The 23,159-nt window shown below is 34.8% G+C and overlaps 1 protein-coding gene and 1 pseudogene across 4 annotated transcripts in view; one reads left to right on the top strand and one right to left on the bottom strand.

Annotated features, from left to right (window-relative positions):
- Positions 1–2,427: 2,427 nt before the first annotated feature.
- Positions 2,428–2,544, top strand: LOC114493511 (annotated as a pseudogene).
- A 7,515-nt stretch (positions 2,545–10,059) lies between these two features.
- The window catches only part of ARHGAP5 (Rho GTPase activating protein 5), an 84,158-nt gene continuing 71,058 nt past the window's right edge, over positions 10,060–23,159 (bottom strand). For all 4 annotated transcript variants that reach the window (XM_028505467.2, XM_028505469.2, XM_028505471.2 and 1 more), the window contains exons 4-7: positions 21,406–21,483; positions 19,121–19,252; positions 17,185–17,290; positions 10,060–13,494 (exon numbers count right to left, since the gene is read on the bottom strand). In XM_028505467.2, coding sequence (XP_028361268.1) covers positions 13,209–13,494; positions 17,185–17,290; positions 19,121–19,252; positions 21,406–21,483 — 602 coding nt within the window. In that variant the 3' untranslated portion in view covers positions 10,060–13,208. The remainder of the gene's footprint in view (positions 13,495–17,184; positions 17,291–19,120; positions 19,253–21,405; positions 21,484–23,159) is intronic.

Raw genomic sequence — 23,159 nt, forward strand, 5'->3', positions numbered from 1 at the left:
GGCCTTTTCAAATTCAGTACAGCTACAGGTCTCTCTCCAGTGTGAGCATTACAGTGTACAAATATAAGTGATCTTTTGGTGAATGCCTCCCCACACCTAATGCATGAATAAGATTTCTCTCTTAAATGTTTGCAGATATTGATTGACTAAGGTGGGGCTTGAATGAATTTTCAAGTTATATTGTTTCTCTCCAGTACTAATTCTCTGATGTACAAATGTGTCTTTCCAGACGAAGGCCTGTTCACATTATTACACATACAATTTCTCTTGTAGATGAATTCTTCAAAGGAACCTGAATACTGACTGGTAAGTGAAGTCTTTCCTACTTTATCCACCTTAGCCATTACTTTTTCAACTTTACTTTCCACAGTAGCCTATAGGTGATTTGACTGTTTCAACCAGAGCTGCTGGAAGAGGCAGGCTAGTCTCAACAATGATCTCACAGCCTCTACTTCAGTGGTCCCAAGCTCCTGGGCCATGGACCCGTATCTGACGGCAGCCTATTAGGAACCAAGCTGCACAGCAGGAGGTGAGCGGCAAGTGAGCGAGTGAAGCTTCATCTGTATTTATGACCCCTCCCCATCTCTCGCATTATCCCTGAGCTCCACCTCCTGTCAGATCACTGGCAATGTTAGATACTCATAGGAGCACGAACCCTACTGTGAACTGCGCATGTGAGGGATCTAGGTGGTGACCCCCAGTGGAAATCTAATGCCGGATATCTGAGGTAGAGCTCAGGTGGTGATGCTATCTCACGCTAGCACTGGGGAGTGGCTGTAAATAGCAGAGGTTTGACTGCACAGAGACCATAATAAATCAATTGCTTGCATATTCATATCAAAACTCTATTAGTGAGTGGTAAGTGACAATTAAGCTGCATCTGGTGGCAGGCTTCATAGTGGCAAGTGAGTTGATGTACTTCAGTTGTGCAGCTGTGCCTGTTGGTAGGCTTTAAGTCAGAATTTGACACTTACGTTAGCCCACATGTGGCCCACCCTTTATTTACCATTTCTGTCCACACTTCTTTCCCGCACTGTGCCCTTGTCTAAGTCACAGTTTCAGGAAGCCCACAAACTAACCCTAGCCAAAATGAGTAAAAAACAAACGTCGCTGGAGAGCTTCTTGGGAAAGGGGGAAAGCCCCAATGATACGACAGCAGAAGACTCTAAGACTGCAAACAAAAAGCTGCATTTAAAAGAAAATACCAAGACTCTTACTTTAAGTTATGGGTTCACTTCAAGAGGTGATTCACATTCTCCAAGCCTGCTTTTTGTAATATGTGGTGACCAGCTAACCAATGAAGTCATGAAACTTCAAAACTGCTTCGTCTCATGGAGATCATGCATCCTACATTAAAATATAGACCTTTAGCCCTGGCTGGCGTAGCTCAGTGGATTGAGCACGGGCTGCAAACCAAAGTGTCGCAGGTTCAATTCCCAGCCAGGGTACATGCCTGGGTTGCAGGCCATAACCCCCGGCAACCGCACATTGATGTTTCTCTCTCTCTCTTTCTCCCTCCCTTCCCTCTCTAAAAATAAATAAATAACATCTTTAAAAATATACAGACCTTTGGAGTTAAAAAAAAAGTGACCAAGAACAGAAGCAATTACTGAAGGCCACCACTTCATCAAATGTGTCTGCACTGAGAGAATCATTCTTAGTGGCTAATAGCATTGCTAAAGCTAAAAAGCCCTTTACTGTTGGTGAAGAGTTGATACTGCCTGTTGCTAAGGACATTTGCCTGAAGTTTCAGGAGGCTGCAGTTCAAAAGGTGGCATGCATTCCTTTTTCAGCTAGCACCATAACTACATGAACTGATGAATAGCAAAGGATATTGTAGCACAATTGTTAGAGGAGTTATAAATTACTATGATACAAAATCCAGGTTGATGAGTCTACCGATGTTGACAAGGAAAAGGCAAAAATGCTTGTTTTTGTGTGATATATTTTTCAAGAGGATGAGCATGAAGATATGTTATGTGCACTTTTGTTACCAATGCCACACAGTTGAACTATTCAAGTCTTTGAATGATTACATATAAGGAAAACTGAATCAGTCATTTTGCATTGGTATATGCATGAATGGAGTGGCTGCCATGACTGGATGGCTTTCTGGTCTCACTACTCAGGTCAAAGAGGTCGCTTCTGAATGTGAGTCTACATACTGTGTTATCCATAGAGAAACATTGGCTAGCCAAAAAATGTCACCTGAACTTAATGTTTTGTAGGATGTGATTAAAGTTATCAACCACATTAAAGTACACGCCCTTAATTCACGTCTGTGCACACAGCTCTGTGAAATGGACAGAGCACACACTTCTCTGAGCACACACTCAGAAGTGAGGTGACTTTCTAAAGACAGATCACTGGCCAGAGTTTTTGAGTTATAAGAGCTGTTCTAGACATTTCTTTTAGAAAATGTCACCAAAGACTATACTTTCAGGGATCATCTCTATAGTTTGTTACTAGAAAAAGTCACCACTGGCAGCACATTTCAGTGATATAGGATGGGTCACAAAACTTGTGTGACTCAACCTGATCAATGAATTCAATCTGTCATCTCCTGGGAGAATGACAACTGTGCTCACGTTGGCAGATCAAGGGGCTGTATTTAAAGCCAAACTGGAAATATGGGGGTGACAAATGAACATTGCGATTTTTTACCTGTTTCATACATTAGCAAAGATTTTGAAAGGCACTGAACCAAGGCTGTTTCTCCCTGCTGGTGCATGATCATCTCTCTCAGCTTTCAAGAGTTTGAGCATACTGCCCAACCACAAAAGACCACTGAATTGGAAAGTAACGGATCCGTGACCCATTTGTGAATGAGCCAGGTGAATTGACTTTGTCTGTGCTAGAGGAAGACCAACTGTTGAGCTTGCAAATGACAGTGGCCTAAAATTGTTTGAGACAACTTCAAATCTCCCTACATTTTAGATTAAAGGTGGAATATCCTAAGACTGCCACAAAAGCAGTGAAAAGCCTACTTCCATTTCCAACATCCTATCTTTGTGAAGAAGACTTTTCTGCAGTGACAGCAACCAAAATGAGATTACCAAGTAGACTGGACATAAGCAATACACTTCTTGCTGTCGCTGTCTCCCATCACCCCTAGATGGGACCGTGTAGTTACAGGGAAACAAGCTCAGGGCTCCCACTGAATCTGCATTATGGTGAGCTGTATCATTATTTCATTATGTATTACAATGCAGTAATAGAAATAAAGTGAACAGTAAATGTAACGTGCTTGAATCTTCACAAAGCCACACCAGCCCGTCCGTGGAAAAATCATCTTGACACCAGCCTGATGCCAAAAATGTTGGGGACCACTACACTACTTGTTTTTACCTGAGATATTCAAAACTCCAAATCTTACGGATCTTAGAGGGAACTTAAGATTTAATGCTCAGAGTCTCTCATGAATGAAACTGTTGGAACTCTCAATGACCACGTTAGTTAAATTGCCTGAGAACCACTTCAGCATTCCTTAGTGTTTACAATATTTACTGAAGGCCTGCTGGTGACCAAGTACCTTAGCTTTTGTCTGGAGCCATCTTTATACCACCAGAACCTTTTCATTTGCATTTTCCCCCACTTCAGCACTTTGAAGATGTCATTCCATCATTGTCTTCTGTCCTTGATCACTTCTACTGAGGCGACTTTAGTCTTATTGGTGCTCAACTGAAAGTGATGTGCCTGACTTCCAGCCAAGATGGAGGCATAGGTAGACACTCTGTGCCTCCTTGCACAACCAAAAGGATAACAAATTTAAAAACAAAAAAAAAACACTAGAACTGCCAGAAAAACAAACTGTATGGAAGTCTGACAATCAGGAGTTAAAGAACATTCATCCAGATTGGTGGGAGGGGTGGAGATGGGCAGCCAGGGGAGGACTCACAGCAAGGCAGCAGCTGGTGCAGCAGGTGAGGTGGCGGTTGTGGAGAGGGCCAGGGTGGCAGAGCAGTGGGTCCCACATTTGCATGCCGATGAAGAGGGAGGAACAACTGAGAGTGAGACAGACTGTAAAACCCAGGGTCCCAGCATGGGAAAATAAAGCCTCAAACCTCTGACTGAAAAAATCTGTGAAGCTTGTGGCGTTGAAACTCCCAGCCTCATAGAAGTTTGTTAGAGACCCACAGGGTCTGTAACACAGGGTACTAGAATGCACACAAACCCACCCACCTGAGAATCAGCACCAGAAGGGCCCAATTTGCTTGTGGGTAGCTGCAGAAGTAACTGAAAGCTGGCAGAGAGAGGAGCAAGTGGCATTGTTCCCTCTCGGACCCCCCGCCGACAGCATCACAATGCAGCCAGGTGGGTTGCCCCATCCTGGTGAACACCTAAGGTTCTGCCACTTACGACATAACAGGCTCACCGAGAGGGAAAAGAAATGGCCCACATGACAGATCAAAGCTCTAGAAAAACTAAGCAATAAAGAGGTATCCAACCTATCAAATGCACATCCTGGTCATCAGGATGCTCACAGAAATGGTTGAGTATGGATACAAGATAGAGGAAAAAATGAAGGCTATGAAAGTAAAATAAAGGAAAAGGTACAGAGAACTAACAGTGATGGAAGGAAACCAGGACTCAAATCAATGTTTTGGAGCAGAAGGAAGAAACATTCAACCAGAACCGAATGAAGGAACAAGAATTCAAAAGAATTAGGAGAGGCTTAGGAACCTCCAGGACAACTTTAAATTTTCCAACATCCAATTCATAGGGGGGCCAGAAGGTCAAGAGGAAGAACAAGAAATTAAACTTATTTGAAAAAATAATGGAGAACTTCCCAATTTGGCCTAAGAAATAGACTTTCAGGAAGTCCAGGAAGCTCAGAGTCCCAAAGTTGCACCCAAAGAGGCACACACCAAGGCACATCATAATTACATAAGCCAAGACTTGAGAAAAATTTAAAAGCAGCAAAAGGAGTTACCTACAAAGAAGTTCCCATAAGACTAACAGCTGACTTCTCAAAAGAAACCTTGTAGGCAAGAAGCTGAAAAGAAGTATTCCAAGTCATGAAAAGCAAGGACCTATATCCAAGACTCTATCCAGCAAAGCTATCATTTAGAATGGAAGGGCAGATAAAATGCTTCCCAGATAAGATCAAGTTAAAGGAGTTCATTACCACTAAGCCCTTATTACATGAAATGTTAAAGGGACTCATCTAAGAAAAATAAGATCAATAATATGAACAGTAAAATGACAACAAAACTCACAACTATCAACAACGGACCCTAAAAACAAAAACAAACAACTAGAACAGGAACAAAATCACAGAAATGGAGATCACATGGAGGGTTATCAGCAAGGGATTGGGAGGGGGAGAGAGGGGGAAAAGGTACAAGGAATAAGTAGCATAATGGTAGGTAGAAAATAGGCAGGGGGTTAAAAATAGTATAATATAGAAGCTAAGGAACTTGTATGTATGACCCACGGACATCAACTAAAGGGAGGGAATGCAGCTGGGAGGGTGTGTGCAGAGCGGAGGGGAATAGGACATCTGTAATAGCATAGTTAATAAAATTTATTTTAAAAAGCGATGTCTTTTCCGTCTTCGATTTTCAGCATTTTTGCCATGGGCACATAAAGTGTAGTTCTTAACATTTAGCTCTGAAATTGCCTGAGCTTTAGTCTGTGGGCTCTTACCAATTTTGGAAACTTGCTGGCCATTAATTTCCAAACAGTTCCTGCTCCATTTTCTCTGACTCCAAATTACATGTTGAAAGACGTTTTAGACATACCGTTTCATTGTTATTATGTACTAACCATCTTGTCTTCCAGTTCAGTTTTCTGGTGCAATCTGTTCCCTCTTCTAGGGAATTTTAAAAGTTTATTGATTTTATAAACAAGAAAACAGAGAGGGAGACACTGATTTTGTTGTTCCACTTATTTATGCATTCACTGGTTGATTCCCCTATGTGCCCTGACAAGGGTTCAAACCTGCAAGCTTGGTTTATCAGGATGTCACTCTAAACAACCAGGCTACATGGCCAAGGCCTAGGGAATTATTGTGGCTTTTTTTTTTTGGTTCTAGAATGTCCTTTTAAAACAATAAAATCAAAATTTTTGTATTCAAAAACTTTACTCATCCATTTGTCAACCTTTTCAGTCATCCCCCCCCCCCCCCCCCCCCCCCCCATTAATCAGGATAATTTAAGAGTCATTGCCTAACTCCACAATTTAGATCTGGATCACTGAATCAGCTATACTTTGTCATCCCTCCATTGTCATCTGATTATTGCTTCATTAGTTAATTTTTATGTGGATATTGTGTATAAAAAAGCTAGAGGCTCCAATTCCTCTTTAGAGGGTCCCCTTTTCCTCTGTTAGGCAACATTTAATAAGTATTTGACAGACTGGTTATTCTCTCAGGGACTTTCCAAAGTCCGTATTTGTCACTCTGACCTTAATCATCAAAAGCACAGCTGACTTCTAATTCTCTTAACCTGGCCCTCTGCCTGGACTAAATCCAGATTACCAGACTGAGCCCAGCTTCTGCAAAGAAAATGAAAGGAAGTTTTCTGATCTTCCACTAACCGCTTAATAGTTCTGCCCTTCATGAAACCAAGTCTGCTTTAGATCTCATTTCTGTGTCACATTGGTGCCTTTTAAAATAAGGCTTTTTAAAGTTATTTTTGTGTTGCTCTATGGTATGACCTACACCTATGAAAACTGAACCTCCATGTTTGTATGGCAAATATTTAAGTGGTAGAAAAATGAAAAATGGTAACTTGGGAAAACCCAGGATGTCCAAAGTTACATTAGAATACTAAAAACATTTTTATAATAAAAATTACTCTCCTCCTCCAGTTCCTTCCCTATTCCTTTTATTATCAGTTTCCCTTCTGTTTCTTTAGTAGACTCCTTTTAATCAGTTAAGGGGGAGAAGGCATTATAAACAGTTAAGTTTTGTAGAAGATACGAAAAACTGCCTTACTAACATACCTCAATCTCGGCCATGAAAATAACCTAATTTCAATTTTTATAAAATTGCTTAGTAACTATAAAGTCTACATATTGACATAGTTGAAAGTTTAAATTTGAATGCCAAGGTTTGTATTTAACACTTACCACTGAACAATTTCTTTCAGAAACTCATGCAATGTATAAGCACATAACTGGGACTAAATCTGTTATTCTTGCATCTCAGCAGAAATTTTTATAGTTAATGGCTTCTGTATAGACTAATTGTTTTTTTCTTCTTTTAAATCCTCACCCATGGGTATGTTTATTAGTTTAGAGAGAGACAGAGGGTGAGAAACACTGAAACATCAATCAACTGTCTCCCAAATGCGGATCAAACCCACAATTTTTTTGGTGTACAGGAAGATGCTTCAACCAACTGACCCATGCAGCCAGGGCTGGAGAGCTTGATTCTTAAAAAGTTTCCAAAAGTGATTCTGATGTTTGAGAACCACTGCTATGAACAGAAAAACACACAAAAGCCTGCACATTCTTAAAACTTCTAAGGTTATTATTAGCTAAAGGAACTTGTTTACAGTGAAGACTGAATTTGTCAAGATTTGCCTCATATAAGCACTTAAATACTCTAAAAACAGTCAAAAAGATTTCAAAGGCAGAGAACTACAACACTTTGAAGAGACCATCCATTAAATAATGGTCACATTCTTCTAAATCCATTATGAATGTGATTTTGATATTTTAGGGCTAGTTTAAAAATATTAATCACTTTATTAATTTGTGACAATTCATTTATTTACTACACTGATGATTAGCATATAGTATGTGGAAATAGAATTATGGTCCTGAAGAACATTACTGCTTTTTGCCATGTATAATGTACTCCCATGTATAATGCAAACCCAGGTTTTTGCCCCAAAATTTCAGAAAAAATATCCTTCATGTTCATTTTTTAATTCAACTTTTTTATACATAAAATTGATTATCATACTTCAGGGTATTATTTTGCATATGGGTTTCAGTATTGCTTTGTATAGTTACACTTTTAATGCATTAGCATATATGAAAGAATTAAAAACATTTATGTAGATACGGAATTAGTACTACCCATGTAAAATGCACACCCTTACATTTCCCTCAAAAATCTGGGCAAAAAAGTGCGTATTACACACGGCAAAATACAGTACTTTAAATCATCCTTAAGAATACAAGTAAGATTGTGAAAGCAATTTTGTTCTGATGTACCAAATGCAATTTTTTAAAGTACTAGGATCTTTTAAAACTATTAACTAATGTAGCTGTCTGCATTTAATCATTACCTACAACTAAAAGAGATGATTTTCTTTAGGAATAAAATGAAATAAAAGAATTTAAGGAAAAAGGAAACTAAGAGCTCCAAATCTAAAACTGGTATAAGATATTTTAAAAACTGCCAAGCTCTAAAAATATTAAATGACTGATTAGGACAAAATACTGTTAAAGGTCACAAGAAGATGATCTGGTGAGCAGATACATAAATAAAACTAATTCAGATGAATTAATAAAGAGATGAAAAGTAGATTAATTGCTAAAACTACATCACTTATATTAAATAACATTTAATGCAAAGCAGAAATAAATTTTAGTAAATAGGTTGTAACATTAATAAATTTTTAATTAAAAATCAGGCAAACCATTAGAACAGGAAAGCCATTATCAATTTGTTTGTAACAATTTTACTACTTGAGGCAAATAAAACTGATAGAAAATCTGCACTATAGGAATAAACAAATATTAAATTGTTTCTTAACTACAAATGCCTTGACAACTACTCAAAGTTCACATATTACAAGACTTAGCACTCCTTACTGTGGTGAAAATGACTAAACCAGAACTGCCAGCACTGTAGTAATTCCAAGGCTTATACTTTGTATTTTAAACTTAGTAATAACTGGAATTTTGACTACCTTTAAGCTTTTCCAAATTATTGCTACTGCTTACAAAATTTATATAGGACTAATTAAACACTTTTAAGATTTGAACAATGTGAGAACTATGGATTCCTCCACCCCTAGGAGATAAAACATTACGAGGGAAAATGCAACCACACTCATAGGATGATGAGATCCAAATAACTAGTAAATATTCCCAAAGTTCATTAATTAGTAGGTAACTGCTTTAAAGAGCTCAAGGTACTTGGACCCCCATTAATAACCCATTATCACATTATGAGATATCACATTAGTATCTCATATCCAATAGTTATCCAGTAATTGGATATTGGATACAAGCTAGTAATGCTTGCACAACCTTCCCAACTACACACAGATGTCACTTACCATAAGAAATCAATTTTAAAGAGTAGTTCCTTCCTGTATTAAATCTAGAAAATTTTATTTTCAGACATTTGATCAACTTGAAAAGGCTAATGAGAACTTCAGGAGTTCAAATACAATGTAATATTAAACACATCCCGTAAGTATTCAAACAAGTCAGAAATTGTTCAGCCTAAGAATTAAGGTACTTAGTTAAAACGATTAAATTCACGATAAGCATATATAAAATTTCAAGTCGAACAGGCCTCACTAGATCCATAGAATCTGACAACATATGCCCATAAAGTTTGGCTTAATATTCATAAATCATGAAAACAAAAATAACTTCTTCGATATAAGCAGCTTTGCTATAAACTAAAACAGGCTTCAAAATGTATCTTGTGGTTCAAAAGAATGTCTAGCTATAGCTTAAAATCCAAATCCAGGTAACATCTGAGTCTTACAAAAATGGGCAACTTTGTTTTTTCCTCAACATTTAAAAAAATGAAATCTCATCTGTATGTATACATCCAGAATGAATTTTCAATCTCCTGTCATGGTACCGTAAAAGCTCAGTAATACACCTCCCTAATAAAACTTTCATCGTATTGACATCAACTGAAGTTATTTTTATTTTCCTACTTTATGCACAAAAAATTAGTTGATCTTTACCAATGAAATGGTAAAATCACAGGCAACTAAAACTTAGAACTGCACAGCTTCTTAATGCTTTATTCATAGCGTTCTTTATACAGAAGAAGCTTCACTAATATTTAATTTACTGAAGCATCCTGTGGGTAAAGCACAAAATGATATTAATCATAAACAAAAAACAAAGCACTTTTGACTTTCAAAATTTATATATTTGTATCCAGTTGACAAATAGCATCACAATTATTACTGTATAAAAAAACTAAAAAATCACCATGTAAAGCTAAGGCCTAAGTTCTTATTCCAATTGTTCCCTTTTGTTTAGATCTAGGAGATATTAGAAATTAAACTCCAGTACCTCAAAGAAAATGTCTACATTATTTACAAACAGTACGGAAAATAAATGCTGCTGTTCAGCTAAGTTAGCTTGCTATTACCTATAGTATTTACATTGTAAATGTTAGGGGAGAAAAAAGTACTACTAACAAATATTTCAAATAGAAATATATTGTACCTGAAATTTTGTTCTAAAATTAATTATATATCCTGTTTGTTGAAAAGAATTTGACTTCCAATAAATCTAATGAAAATTTGAAACTGAGTACTATGCTTCTTCACATTGCTAATCTAGATACTGTTAAGTATAATATTGTTGTAATAACTGCAAGCTTAAATGAAACAATGGCAACATGTGTGTAGATGAATTTTATTTAAAATTGTAAAATATAATGCCTTAATGTTTACCCATAATTATGAGACTATCTAATATACTTTTCATCCTTTAAGAAGTCTCACATATATGTCCCTAAATGATGAAATCTTCCAGTAACTTACCAGAAAAAGTTTAATTATATTATTCTATTCTTAGAATTTATTTTTCTAATATTTAAAAATATATCTAAACCCTTGGCAAAGCAAACACAATCAATTCAGTGTAACAGACTGAGCTTTAAACCACACTTTAATTTTCAATTAACTGTAACCTATTGGTTAGGTGAACCAAATGTAGATTTTTAAATGACTCACTATGAAGATTTTCAAATCAATTAGAGAATGCATAGAAAAGTGGAGATAAGTTTTAGGGAAGGTTTAAGGTAGTTAATGTAGAAAATGATAAATGCTAGTTTTAATAACAAAAACGATACCAAATGCACATGAAAGTTAAATTAACACAGTATAAAAGAGAATAGCTTAAATAAATTGGGATTCGCATATTACAATAGCAAAGTTATGAGCGAGTGAACTGAAGACACAAACAGTTCTGAAAATTCTCTTTTCAGCCTACTTCCAAAGAAACAGTCAGGCTTTTTTCCTGTACATAGTTTTGAGCTTTGTCTATACCATATATAGTAGAAAAATAAATTCTTTAGCAACCTAGAAACAGTTTATAAAACTCTTAAAGTTTAATTTTCTTTGCCAAACATGCCAATGTTAACTGACAGCTATAAATTAAAGCTATATAGACAACAGGTATAAGTAATATAGAACAAGTTAAGAATACTACATTTACCGGATTTTTCTTTTTAAAAATTACTGTACTTTCTTAATTCCTGTGTGCTTTGCAATAGGAATAATAGGGACTTTGTTTTCTTAGAAAAGATAATAACATGTAGGAGTATAACACAAATAAGATAATTTATAATATACATGTACTTCAACAGCAGCCTCATTCATGTTGACGTCTTGATTATGAAGTTAAAATCAGAAGTACAATACCTAGAACGTAACAGCTGGGAAAGACAACATTATTTTAGGAAAAAAAATGGAGCAAATCAAACTCTTAGGAGCCTGGAATCTCAAAATCATCTATTTACTATAATACACATAAGACAACCTTAAAATTGCAGTATGAATGTAGATTACAACATGGACCAAAGAATTTTCTCTTCACTACACAAAGTATCACCTAGCAATAAAAAACAGATCCTTTTTTTCCTTTCCAGAAAAAAAAGGCATGGTTTGATAATGGACAAATTTTGAATAAAGCCTAAAAATTTACCTATGCCACCTATTCTGAATATTTTAACCATAATTTAGTGTTCTGGTGCAGCTTCACTAACAAAATGTTTAACTCCATAAGCAGCAGTCACTTATAGCAAATCTGGTACCAACATCAAAGGAAAAAACTGGTTTAAAAAATGGTGCAAAAGCCACTTTAGATTTTAGTACAACATGTCACAGGAAAGAATAAGAATACAAGTTTGCAATTATATATATATACACACTCCAAAGAGGCTGTCAGTACCCAAAGTATTTTTTATTGCTATATTAGCAATGGATTTTTGGATGTTTTTAAGGGCCACATAAAAATATATTCAAGGAACAGATTAAACTGAAGTCCTAGATTAAAATGTTTGGTTTAAAGAATTTTCTACAACAAATTTCCTTGTTTATGTATGAAAAGTTATATAACCTTATATGAAAATGTCATGAAGTATTTTCTACACTATACTAAATGTATTTCCCAAGAGGGAAAAAAATTAAAATATCTAAAATATATTAGATTGAGATTACAAGACCATCATAGATCTTTTGAACATGCACCTGTTTATAGAATTAACAGTATACAAGATGTTTATTTTATTATGGACCATAAAGAAATGAGTTGGTGACAATTATCCTTTGCACAACATTATCAACTCACTTTAGCCACAAGTGTGTCCTTTGTATGTGTGTACAAGAAATATATTCTTTTACCCCTCATCATATCATCCACAGGTTGACTTAGTAGTGGAGATGAAGGTGCAGAAATGTTGAGTGTATTTTTCTTTCTTTCAAACAACATCCCGAGCATGGCATAAGTAGCCTGAAATTATAAAATACTTAACTGGGCTTTTAATTATCTACATAGACTGCTAAAATGAAAATTAGGTTGCCCAAATTAGCACATCAAATAACAAAACCAGCCATAAAGCAGGCTGAAAAGCATTAAATGTTTCATATATGTGAGTTTTTAAATCATTTAATTTCTATAGAAAAATTTTATTCACAATATAATGTGACAGAAAATGCCACAGGAATGATATACTGATTGCAATAAGGTTGCATGCAACAGCAGTTTGTATTTATATCTATTTTTGTTTATAAAAATTAAACCTCTCCAGTCATGCTCATCACATGGTCTTAGATTTGTAATTTAAATGAATAAGGAATACCATACAGTTCAAAGAGAAAATGTCTCATCATTTTGAATGTGAATTATCTGTAAGAAACATGAAGTATACTACTGAACCCTGAAACATGCATGTCTAGATTTGCTTTTTTGTCCATTTTCAGGCTGTCTGCAATCACTTCCTACTCATATAATACCAAGAGGATCCGTCTGTAACTGTGGTTGTATTATTGAGGTTGTAGTGGTGGTGGTAACTGAAGCGGTACCATTGGCTCCACCAACTGTCCTGGGTTTGAAGGTGGTGGAGGAGCCACAGTATTCGCAATTTCTACAATTTCTCCATTGTAAAAGAAAAACTGACACTGTTGAATGAATGTTTCAACAACAGATTGATGGATCTTAGTGGTTGACAGAAATTCTCGTTTTTCAAAATCAGGTCTCATCAAGGTTGGCCAGAAACAGATGGATAAGTTGTCTGCTGTCATTAGGTTGACTTTATTTTGTTGGCTAACCCTGAAATTATAATAGGAAAAAAACAATTAGAAAATCAATCAAAACTCATTACAATTAAAAAATCCTAGAGCTGAAATTGATCTCAGATGATTTACTTTTACCTTTTAACTTAAAATTTAAAATATTCTTCTTGTGCATTCTATGTTCAACTACATTCTGGTAACAGAAGACAGAAGAAAATCCATTCCTTATAGGAATCAAAGGTGGCCTTTAAAAATGTACCTTGGGGTTTATAATGTATTTACAGAAACTATCTTATTTATGTGAAAAACCTTTACCTCAGGATAAAGACACATAACAGATTTTGATGAGTTTCCTGGCAATAGAAACAGAAAATTCTAATTGCATATCGAAATTACTTGAATATTGTGAGAGATAAGACAAACCATAGTATGCCATCTCTTTGAACCTTAGAAAAACAGAACTCTGAGAAAAGTCGCTTTAACATATCCTTCTACCAGGAAACTTCCAACTTTCAAAACAATTAGTTGCCAGTATTCCAAAAAAACAATCTTTTCGATCATTAAATATCTTGTACATTGTTAGAAATTTAATCTGAAAGCTAATAGTTCATAGAAACATTCCACCTTAAAATTATTAAATAATTTAATATAAACATATAGAGATAAAGGTATAAATAAACATCATTAACCAATTTGCATCCAGTCCTCTAAATATGTAAGCACTTCTACCATCACCTATAATATGCAAGAAATATGAGACAATTATCTTGAATTATAACTCAAAATTATTAAATTGAGAAGGAATCTTAGGTATGTTATCCAACCCTCTCATTTTACACATTAAGAAATAACCCAGTATTCAAGATAGTAGGAAAACGTTATACTTAAATGTGCACATCAAAAAATTTAAACCAAAGGAACCCCAATCCAACACAGGAGTTGCACATCTAATGTACAATATGTGCCCTAAAACATGTGTTGTGTGGTAAAAGTTATGGCTGTTTGTTGAGATACTAATGTACAATATTTAGAATAAAATCAACCTTTTGTTAACATACAGCGAGCCCACACAGGTTTTTATACAGCAGGCAAGTGTAGATTTGGAAAACTCCTATAAAGTTGAAAGATGTCAAGAGTATGGGCCTCAGGTCTACTTGTTGAATCAAAAAGTACAAAGAAAAGGTATCCAATCAGTTAGACATGAGGGTGGCCAGGGAATTTCCTTGAAGAGGTGATGTTTCAGCTGAGTCCAGGGTGATGGGCTTTGGTAAAAAATGGTAGGAAGTAAGAATAATTCAGTCAACTATGGTTTTTCTCAATTTCAGTGTATATAGATACCTCATGGAAGGCTTGTTGAAACAGAAACTGAAGGCTCTGCTTGAGGAGGGGCCTGATAATTTGTATTCCTAACAAGTTCTCAGGCTATGCTGCTGCTGCTGCTGCTGGCTTGAGGACTGCATTTTGAGAGATTGAAGCAGTCATGTTAAGATGTTATGAGGGATGAGTCACAGACTGAATCTTTTGGTTGACTGCTGTTAGTGTAATAATAAATGGCACTTACTTGGTGCATGGGAGAAAAATATAGAAAATGTAACTGAAGAAGTTAAAAGTAAGCCAACCTAACATTATACAATTTGGTTTTTCTTCTTTAGTACACAGGGTATTAATTAGCAGCAAGAGAGCTCAATTACAAAGAAACAAGTTCCCCAAATGAGAAATGATAAAGCCTCAACTAAAGTTGTGGTAGAAAAACAAAAAGGAAAAATAATTGTAAGAAAAAAAACCTGATCTGAAGCAATAACTCACTATATATGGAGGGTGAGAAAGACTATAACCAAATAACTCCATGGACTAATTTTTGTAATTTGTCAATCATCCACTGTATATATGTTTGTTTATATCCTATACCAGAATGTAAGTTACATGGAATAGGTGACTGCTTTACTCACTGCTGTGTCTACAACACTTAAAAGAGTACCTGGCATAGAGTAGCCATTATAATCTATTTCTCTGTTCTACTCTCCAGTGGCTCCCCATAAACATTCAGAGTAACAAACATGCAATGCTATTTTCATTGTGAAAGTCTTGTGCCTCCTCCAAATAAATGTCAGTTAACTTTACAGTGTGTGCTTAGTGACAGACATACATGAATCACCATTCTTCTTCTGTCAGTAAAACATTATAAGGACTAAAGCTAGCTGAGGTACTGTCCTATATAATCTGACACGGTCCCCTTCCTTTTCTGACCTTATCTCTTACTCTGTCCTTCCCTCACTCTGCTTAAATCACATAGGCCTTCTTTGCTGTTCCACAACAAATTAACTATGCTTTTGTCTGTGTCACTGTATCACTGGAGCCAAAGACAGCAAGTAAAATAATACTGATGGTGGACTACCACTGTGATTCTTTCAATATGCTCTTCCCTTTGTCCCTTTTCCCCTATACTTTTTAATGAAGAATAATTCTTATTTCAGCACTCTGATCAGGCCAGACAATAATATGGTCACAAATCAGCCCTATATTCCTTATTGTGTAAAGAATCCTATAGCACCCTGTTCAGTTTTACCATGAATTGCTTGTATGGTAATTTTCAAAACAGGAAATTCCATAATTATACTACAATAATGTGTATACAGATATTTCCTCGGGGAGAGAGACTTCAGAGAATAAGTACCAGATATGCTAATATAATTTTATTCTATAATGATAGCAACAAAACTTTAAGTGATGGTTAATATTCTCTCCTAAGAGGTAAAGCCTGAAATATACTTGGTTTGGGCATTGACATTATTAGTTAAAACAACAAACTTCAGGTCATAAAAATGTCAGTAAAAAATATGAAAGAGTAGATTTTTGAAACAAACAAACAAAAACAAATACTAATGATTATATTCAGTCCCAGGAACAATTTTGTGAATCTCATTCTTCTCGTAGCTGAGAAAATAAAGACTTAGCAAGGTAAGTAATTTGCCCAAGGTCAGAGAACTAAAAATGTTTCAAAACCAAGCCTGTTTGATTCCATAGTCTGAGATTTAAGCTATTATACAATACTGCCTTTCACTTAATGTATGGCTTTGGGAGGAGTATCTTTAGACAAAAGCATAAACTTGAAGCTTAACATATGTAAGACTGTTAATATAGGATTAATGTCCTGCATCTTAGGTAATAGTCATGGTGGATAATATGAACTCAAGTTTCTGATAAAATTTCACTGTGTCAAATATCTCAACAAAATTAGCGTTACACAAAAGCAACACAGTGAGATTAAAAAAGCAAATGGAACCTCTTAAGTTTTGGATTCTAGTCATGTGTCATTAATTATGTAAAATTAGGCATAAAATTTCCTTCTTTAAATTTTTCCAACTTCAAGCAGGCTGATTTAGTTAACTGTCATTTTATACCTAAAATTCTAAGATTCTATAAAAGAGAACTGTTAAAGAATAACAGTGATTATAAGAAAATGTGATGTCTGAGTAATCAGGAAAAAAAATGCACTCACCACACTCACTACTTATATAATCATCACATATATAAGAGTCACATACCTTTCTTTAAACAAGTTGATTTAAAAAAACCCCAAAAATCTATCTTAAAATCCAGGAAAAATAATTTAGAGAACTAAAATTAAACATGTTTAAATAAGTTTATATCCCTTTTTGTTTTAATTACCAGTTTATAAAATTATATTTGAACTTGTACTGCATTTTATTTGTAAAAATAAAAATACCTGTTCAGATGTGTTATTATATATCTGAATACATCATAGTTTACAGGATGAAACTTCTTAACGATTTCTTTCAATGCATGAAGACGTTCTGTTTTATCTGGGATTTCTGTAAAATTAAAGTATTAAGGCATTTGTGTGAAACTCATATGTTTAAAAATATTTGAGAAAGCTTCCTACTATGCTTATTGTAAATAAACAATCAAGAATGTGTTTGAAGCATATTACCATAGGTAAGCAAAAACAAAGACAATGTCCTAAAGAACCTGATAAAAACACATTATCTATCTATCACCTATTGCAACAGCCTTTTTGCAAATAAAGCTAAACAGCAAAGTGACTCAGAGGTGGTAAATAGAAAAGAGTATATTTGCAACTTGCTCAAGCAATTTATAAACTATATATTAATTTAGAATCAAATAATTACTTATAAAGCTGTTAGGCTCTTAATATTCATGGTCCAGAGAGTAAATACTTTAGGTTTTGTAGGTGCAACAATTCAACCCTGCAGTGGTAGCACAAAAGCAGCCACAGACAATATATAACAAATGAGTGTAGTTCTGCTGCAATAAAACTTTTAAAACCTGAATTTTATATAGTGTTAATGTGTCACCAAAATTTTTTCTTTTAGTTTTGTTTAACCATTTAAAAATGTAATGACCATTCTCAGCTTGCAAACACCTACCAAAAACTGATAGCAGGCTAAATCTGCCTTGTAGGCCATAGTTTGCCAATACCTGACTTAAAATCACCACCCTATACTTACTTATAATACACTTTGCTTATTGAAAATCTTTCTTCACAAGCAGGACAAGCATTTAACTCAGTTACTCTCCAAATTTATGTAAATTATGAAACAGAATAACTGAAATGTGGTTCTGCAGTAAATAGGATACAACAGAGTGCTTTTATTGCTCTTCCTCATGCATTTGATTCTTCCAAAAGGTAACAGGTTCCTCTGCAGGAGACCAATCTGCATACCAACTCAAGGCATGTAGTATCACCTAGTACTAAGAAATCTGATTTGCCACACATTACTTCTAAATCAGTCCTCAAAAATTTCCTAAGTAGGAAAATTCTGAAGCTACTGTTTATTAAGAAAACCTAAGCTATCAAACTCTAGAACCATTTTCCCAGTTTACATATGAAAGTCTGTATAAGGCAAACTGTACCTTGTGACAATACATTGTTTTTTATTGTGGTTTTTAATGAAAAGAAAATTAACTAAGAACTTTAACATAATCAAAGTGACAAGAAAGTAGTCTCACTGAAGAGCTTGAAGACTTGTCATCAAAATAAAGAGAAATACTTAGAAATGCCCATTTTAGCCAACCGACAACATAATGTGGATTAAGCACCAAGTTACTTGATACTTGAATAGATATTCTGTATCATTTTTCCAGGTAACAAATGAGTATTTAACAGAAATATCAGGATGAATGATGCCAAAGCAGAAATAAGTACCTTTTTTCCCTGCCTTATTTTTCAAAAAATGACTTTAGACATGTGGCTGAAGTTAAATTTGACTAAAAAAATTTAAATACATATGTCTACAGGCCATACACAGGTTAATGTTTTACTGAGGTGCATTATACACACATTCATTTGAAAAGTTTACTTAATTTTCTTAAAATGCCTCTGCGTATAAATTAAAAACACAACTTTCAAACTTCTGGTACAATGATCTTCAAACTTCTAGGAACAGTGAGTCACCTGGGAGACTAACTAAAACTAAATATTCCTGGGGGCCAATCCCAGGAATTCTTGATGTTTTACTTATATATCTTGATGTTATAAAGAAAAGCACCTTTTAGAAATGGTGCTAGTAAGCTAAATTTTTATTAGCTACACATTCTAGTGCTAATTCTAACACTTAACAATCAATGAAAAAAATCCGTCATCCCTCTCAAAAAAAAAAAAAAAGGTGGCTTATACTTACTTGCTGCTTCCAATAGCTCTGGATGAAGAGAATATGGAATTAAAGGATCTGGCAGATCTGCAAAGAAAGCTTTAAGGGCTCCAGCTACAGCATTTACTGTTACTTCCATGGATACTAGACTGATATTATGATCTATGAGACAAAAATTAAAATATTAATTTACAATTTATATAATAAAACTTTAAGTTATTATAGAAGTACACTAAAAGGTACTTGTACATTCAAAGATACTTAAGTATTTTCATCAGCTACTTTTCTTTACAGGCTGATTCATCTCTCCCCCATTGTTTTAATAGAGATAAACTACATAGATAACGGAAGAGAGGACCAAGCAAGAAGCATTTTTTTGTTACAATAAAAAATGTTTTTAGGCTTATTAGTATATTGAAGAACATTAGCTTGTACTAATACCTACCTTCTTTTAAAATATTTTCTTTACACAAGCTATTTAAAAGAGGCCACAAGGAAATAGAAAGGTAAAAGACAGGAATTATGGCCCTGGCTGATGTGGCTCAGTGGACTAGGTGCTGGCCTACAAACCAAAAAGTTGCCAGTTCAATACTGGCACACATGCCAGGGCACATGCCTGGATTGTGGGCCAGGTCCCCAGCTGGGGGAGTGTGAGGGGCAACATATCGATGTATCTCTCGTACATCTCTCCCTTTCTTTCTCCCCCACTTCCCTTCTCTCTAAAAACAAACAAAAAAAAATTTAATCACCATTCATTAACATTTTGCTCTACATAAATAACTTCTAAAGGCTACATAATATCCTGCAGAATGAACAATTTACATAATATCTTATTACTGAACATTTAGATGTATTTCATTTAAAAACAAAGATGCTATGATAAACCTTTTGTGTACTGAAGATTATTTCCTTAAGATTACATTACTTGTACTAACAGCTACTCAACAAACATTTAATATAAGTGCCTGACACGGCAAACCATTCATATAAATTATCTCATCATTCCTCATTATTCTTAACACTCCCATTCTAGACATGAAAAAGCTGACATATAGAAAGATTAACTTTCCTCAAGCACTAAAGACAATTAAGTGGCAGAATCAGAAAACAAAACCAGGAAGTCTAATTCAAAAGGCCCTGGCATTGACTACCAACTACCCTTCCTTTATTACTGGAAGTAAAACTGCACTAATTTTATGTTATAAAGGTTGAACAGTTTTTCTAACAAAATATTTTTGAAAAATGAAACAACATGCTATATACAATATTCTTTCAAAGCAAGGCAAACACACAGAAATCAATAACTGACATTTTACCATTTCAGCAAAAATCTAAGTTATTTTACATGGCTGTCTAGTATTCTACTCATAAACACATGGGTAGCCCCCTTCCTTTTTAAAAACATTACATACAAAAAACCCAGCAATAAATGCCCTTATGAGTATACCTTGGTATGCCTACACAAAGATTTCTGACACAAATATTTACAAATCGAACATCTCTAACAAAGCTACTGAACCTTAATTAAATAATCAAAAGGCACACGCAACCAACAGTATATAAAATACTGGCTTGCCTACACCATTTCAACAATCTTTTTCGCTGTAATAATAAAACAAATACAATCTTTCTAATTTTTATTTCTTTATAACTGATAAAGGTAGCACATATTTTCATATATATGTTGGCCCCTATCTTGTGATGTGAATTCCTTAATCTAGCATAGACATTTCATACCTTTCTCCAAATTTACCCTTTCTTAAGTAATTTTATGTTTTGCCTACGGCCTCATACAGAATTTTTAGACTTTTAGGTAGTTCAGTTTATCATCTTATCGATACTTTCCAAGGTTGATATCAAGTTTTGGGCTTTCCCTACTCTAAGACTATAAAAATTATTCACTCATTTTTCTTCCTAGTACATATAGCTTTCATTTTTACACTTAAACTTTTGTTCTTATGTAAAACTTACTTTAGTATATGGAATTCAACTGCTTTTACTCCTAATAATTAGTTGGCCCAATGTCACGGAAAAATTTCTTAAATTGCATTTTTAAATAAATACTCTCTGTGACATACAAAGATGCCAATGTGTTATAAGTGAATTTACTATAATATGTTTTCAATTCTGGTAATAGATTTATAGTTCTCCTGTTGCTTGACTGTAGTATCTCTTCTATGAAATAGTTCTAATCCCACTCTCTCAACACCTATACCCTTAGAAGGTTTTCATATGAAAATCAGTCTTCCTAACATGAAATTTCACTAAGGAAAATAATAAAACAATCATTTTAATTTATATAATTATCACCTTACCTTGGTCAAACTGCTTTTGAATATTGTCTTGATCAGTTTTGTTTCCACTAACACGGTAGAGTCCTTCAGTACATAATCCTAAAAGAAAAAAGAGGTATACATAACCTTATGGACATTTTAGTGACTTACAAAAATAGGTAGTAGAATATTTTAATGAATTAAGTATTTTTGAGCATTCCATTTTAAGTAAATTCTTAACAGACTTCTTTTTTTAATTTCAAACCATTTAGGACATCCAGCTCCATGGATAAGAGAAAACATATTTCTCCCTATTTCTTCTACTAAACACAAGTAAATTAATGAACAGAATATATAAAAAACAAACTGCAAAAGGCCCTGAATGGAGGAGAGAAGGGTACGGGCTAATGACCCTGGATATTGAGGAACAAAATGACAGTGATTTCCATGGGTTGTCTTCTTGCCTCTTACATATCCTGGACCTGGCAAGAGACAAGCCTGCAACCCAGAAATACCAATGAGCATGGGCAAAATATAACAACAAAACAACACACAGAAAACCAACAATAAAAGCTGACTTTCTCTAAAGAATTAGAAAAGGTACAGCAACAAACATTTGATTTAGCAATCAAAACAAACATTTAAAAAAATTATAATCACTTTACTACAGTCAAATTCCATGGATTCACCACTCCTCACACTTATCAGTGGTGACCAAGTAATGAGACTAGTATTCTACCTCTGCCCAGCAGTAACTAAGATGCCCCTTCACATCCTGGAGTGTCAGCAGGGGCTAAGAGAGCCTGAAGTTCCACCCTATCCCAAAGGAAGGGGCACCCTTTCTCCTCCTATCATAGTAGTGTCAGAAGAGGTCAGTGGAGACCAAGCTGAGAGTCTGGAATGCCACCCCCACCTTACAATAACAAGACAGCCTTCCTTCCTCACCTGATAGTGCAGTGTCAAGACAGGCCAACTAAATAGAAGATTTAATATAATCTAAATACTCACAGAAAAATATCCCAAATATCCAGAATACAATAATAATGAAAAAACTAAAATCATTCGCCATACCAAGAAGAAAGAAAATCTCAAATTGAATGAGAAAAGACAATTAACAGTCACCAACACAAAGATTCCAAGGCTGGATCAGGATATATCCTGTGCCAGATAGTTAAGAAAGTGGTTAAAGACTTATGGGGACAAATCTTAAAAGGATACGAGTGGATTAATAACTCATTGAATATAGTAAGAATCCATGCCAAAGTTTTAACTTCAGCAAACAAGTTTGGCAGAAATGACCATTTGATCAAAATTAATATCACCTATATTGAGACAAACTGACATGCAACTCAACAAATACAATACACTTCTAAGGATAGAACATTGTTTTATTGGTATTTGTAACAAAAATGCATTAATTCCAATATAATAATGAAGAAACAAGACAAAGTAAAATCAAGGTAGAAAGAAAAGTTCACTCATACAGTAAAATGCCAGCCAATAAACACAGAATGGTAAGGATAAAAAAAAAAATCAATGGAGACTAAACCTAGTAGCTACAAGTATAACAGTCTCAAAGTCAAGAAAGACAAATGTTCAGGAACTCTTCTAAATTAAAGGCGTCGAGAACTTTCAGTCAAGATGTCAGCATAGGCAGACATGGCTCATCATGTCAACCAACCACATCAAAATTACATTTAGAATATAGAATAACCATCACCAGAACCATCAGAAACTGAGTTGAATGGAAGTCTGACAACTACAGAAATAAAGAAACAACATCCATCCAGATCAGT

This window comes from Phyllostomus discolor, chromosome 1 (assembly GCF_004126475.2).
Source record: "Phyllostomus discolor isolate MPI-MPIP mPhyDis1 chromosome 1, mPhyDis1.pri.v3, whole genome shotgun sequence".
Lineage (NCBI taxonomy): Eukaryota > Metazoa > Chordata > Mammalia > Chiroptera > Phyllostomidae > Phyllostomus > Phyllostomus discolor.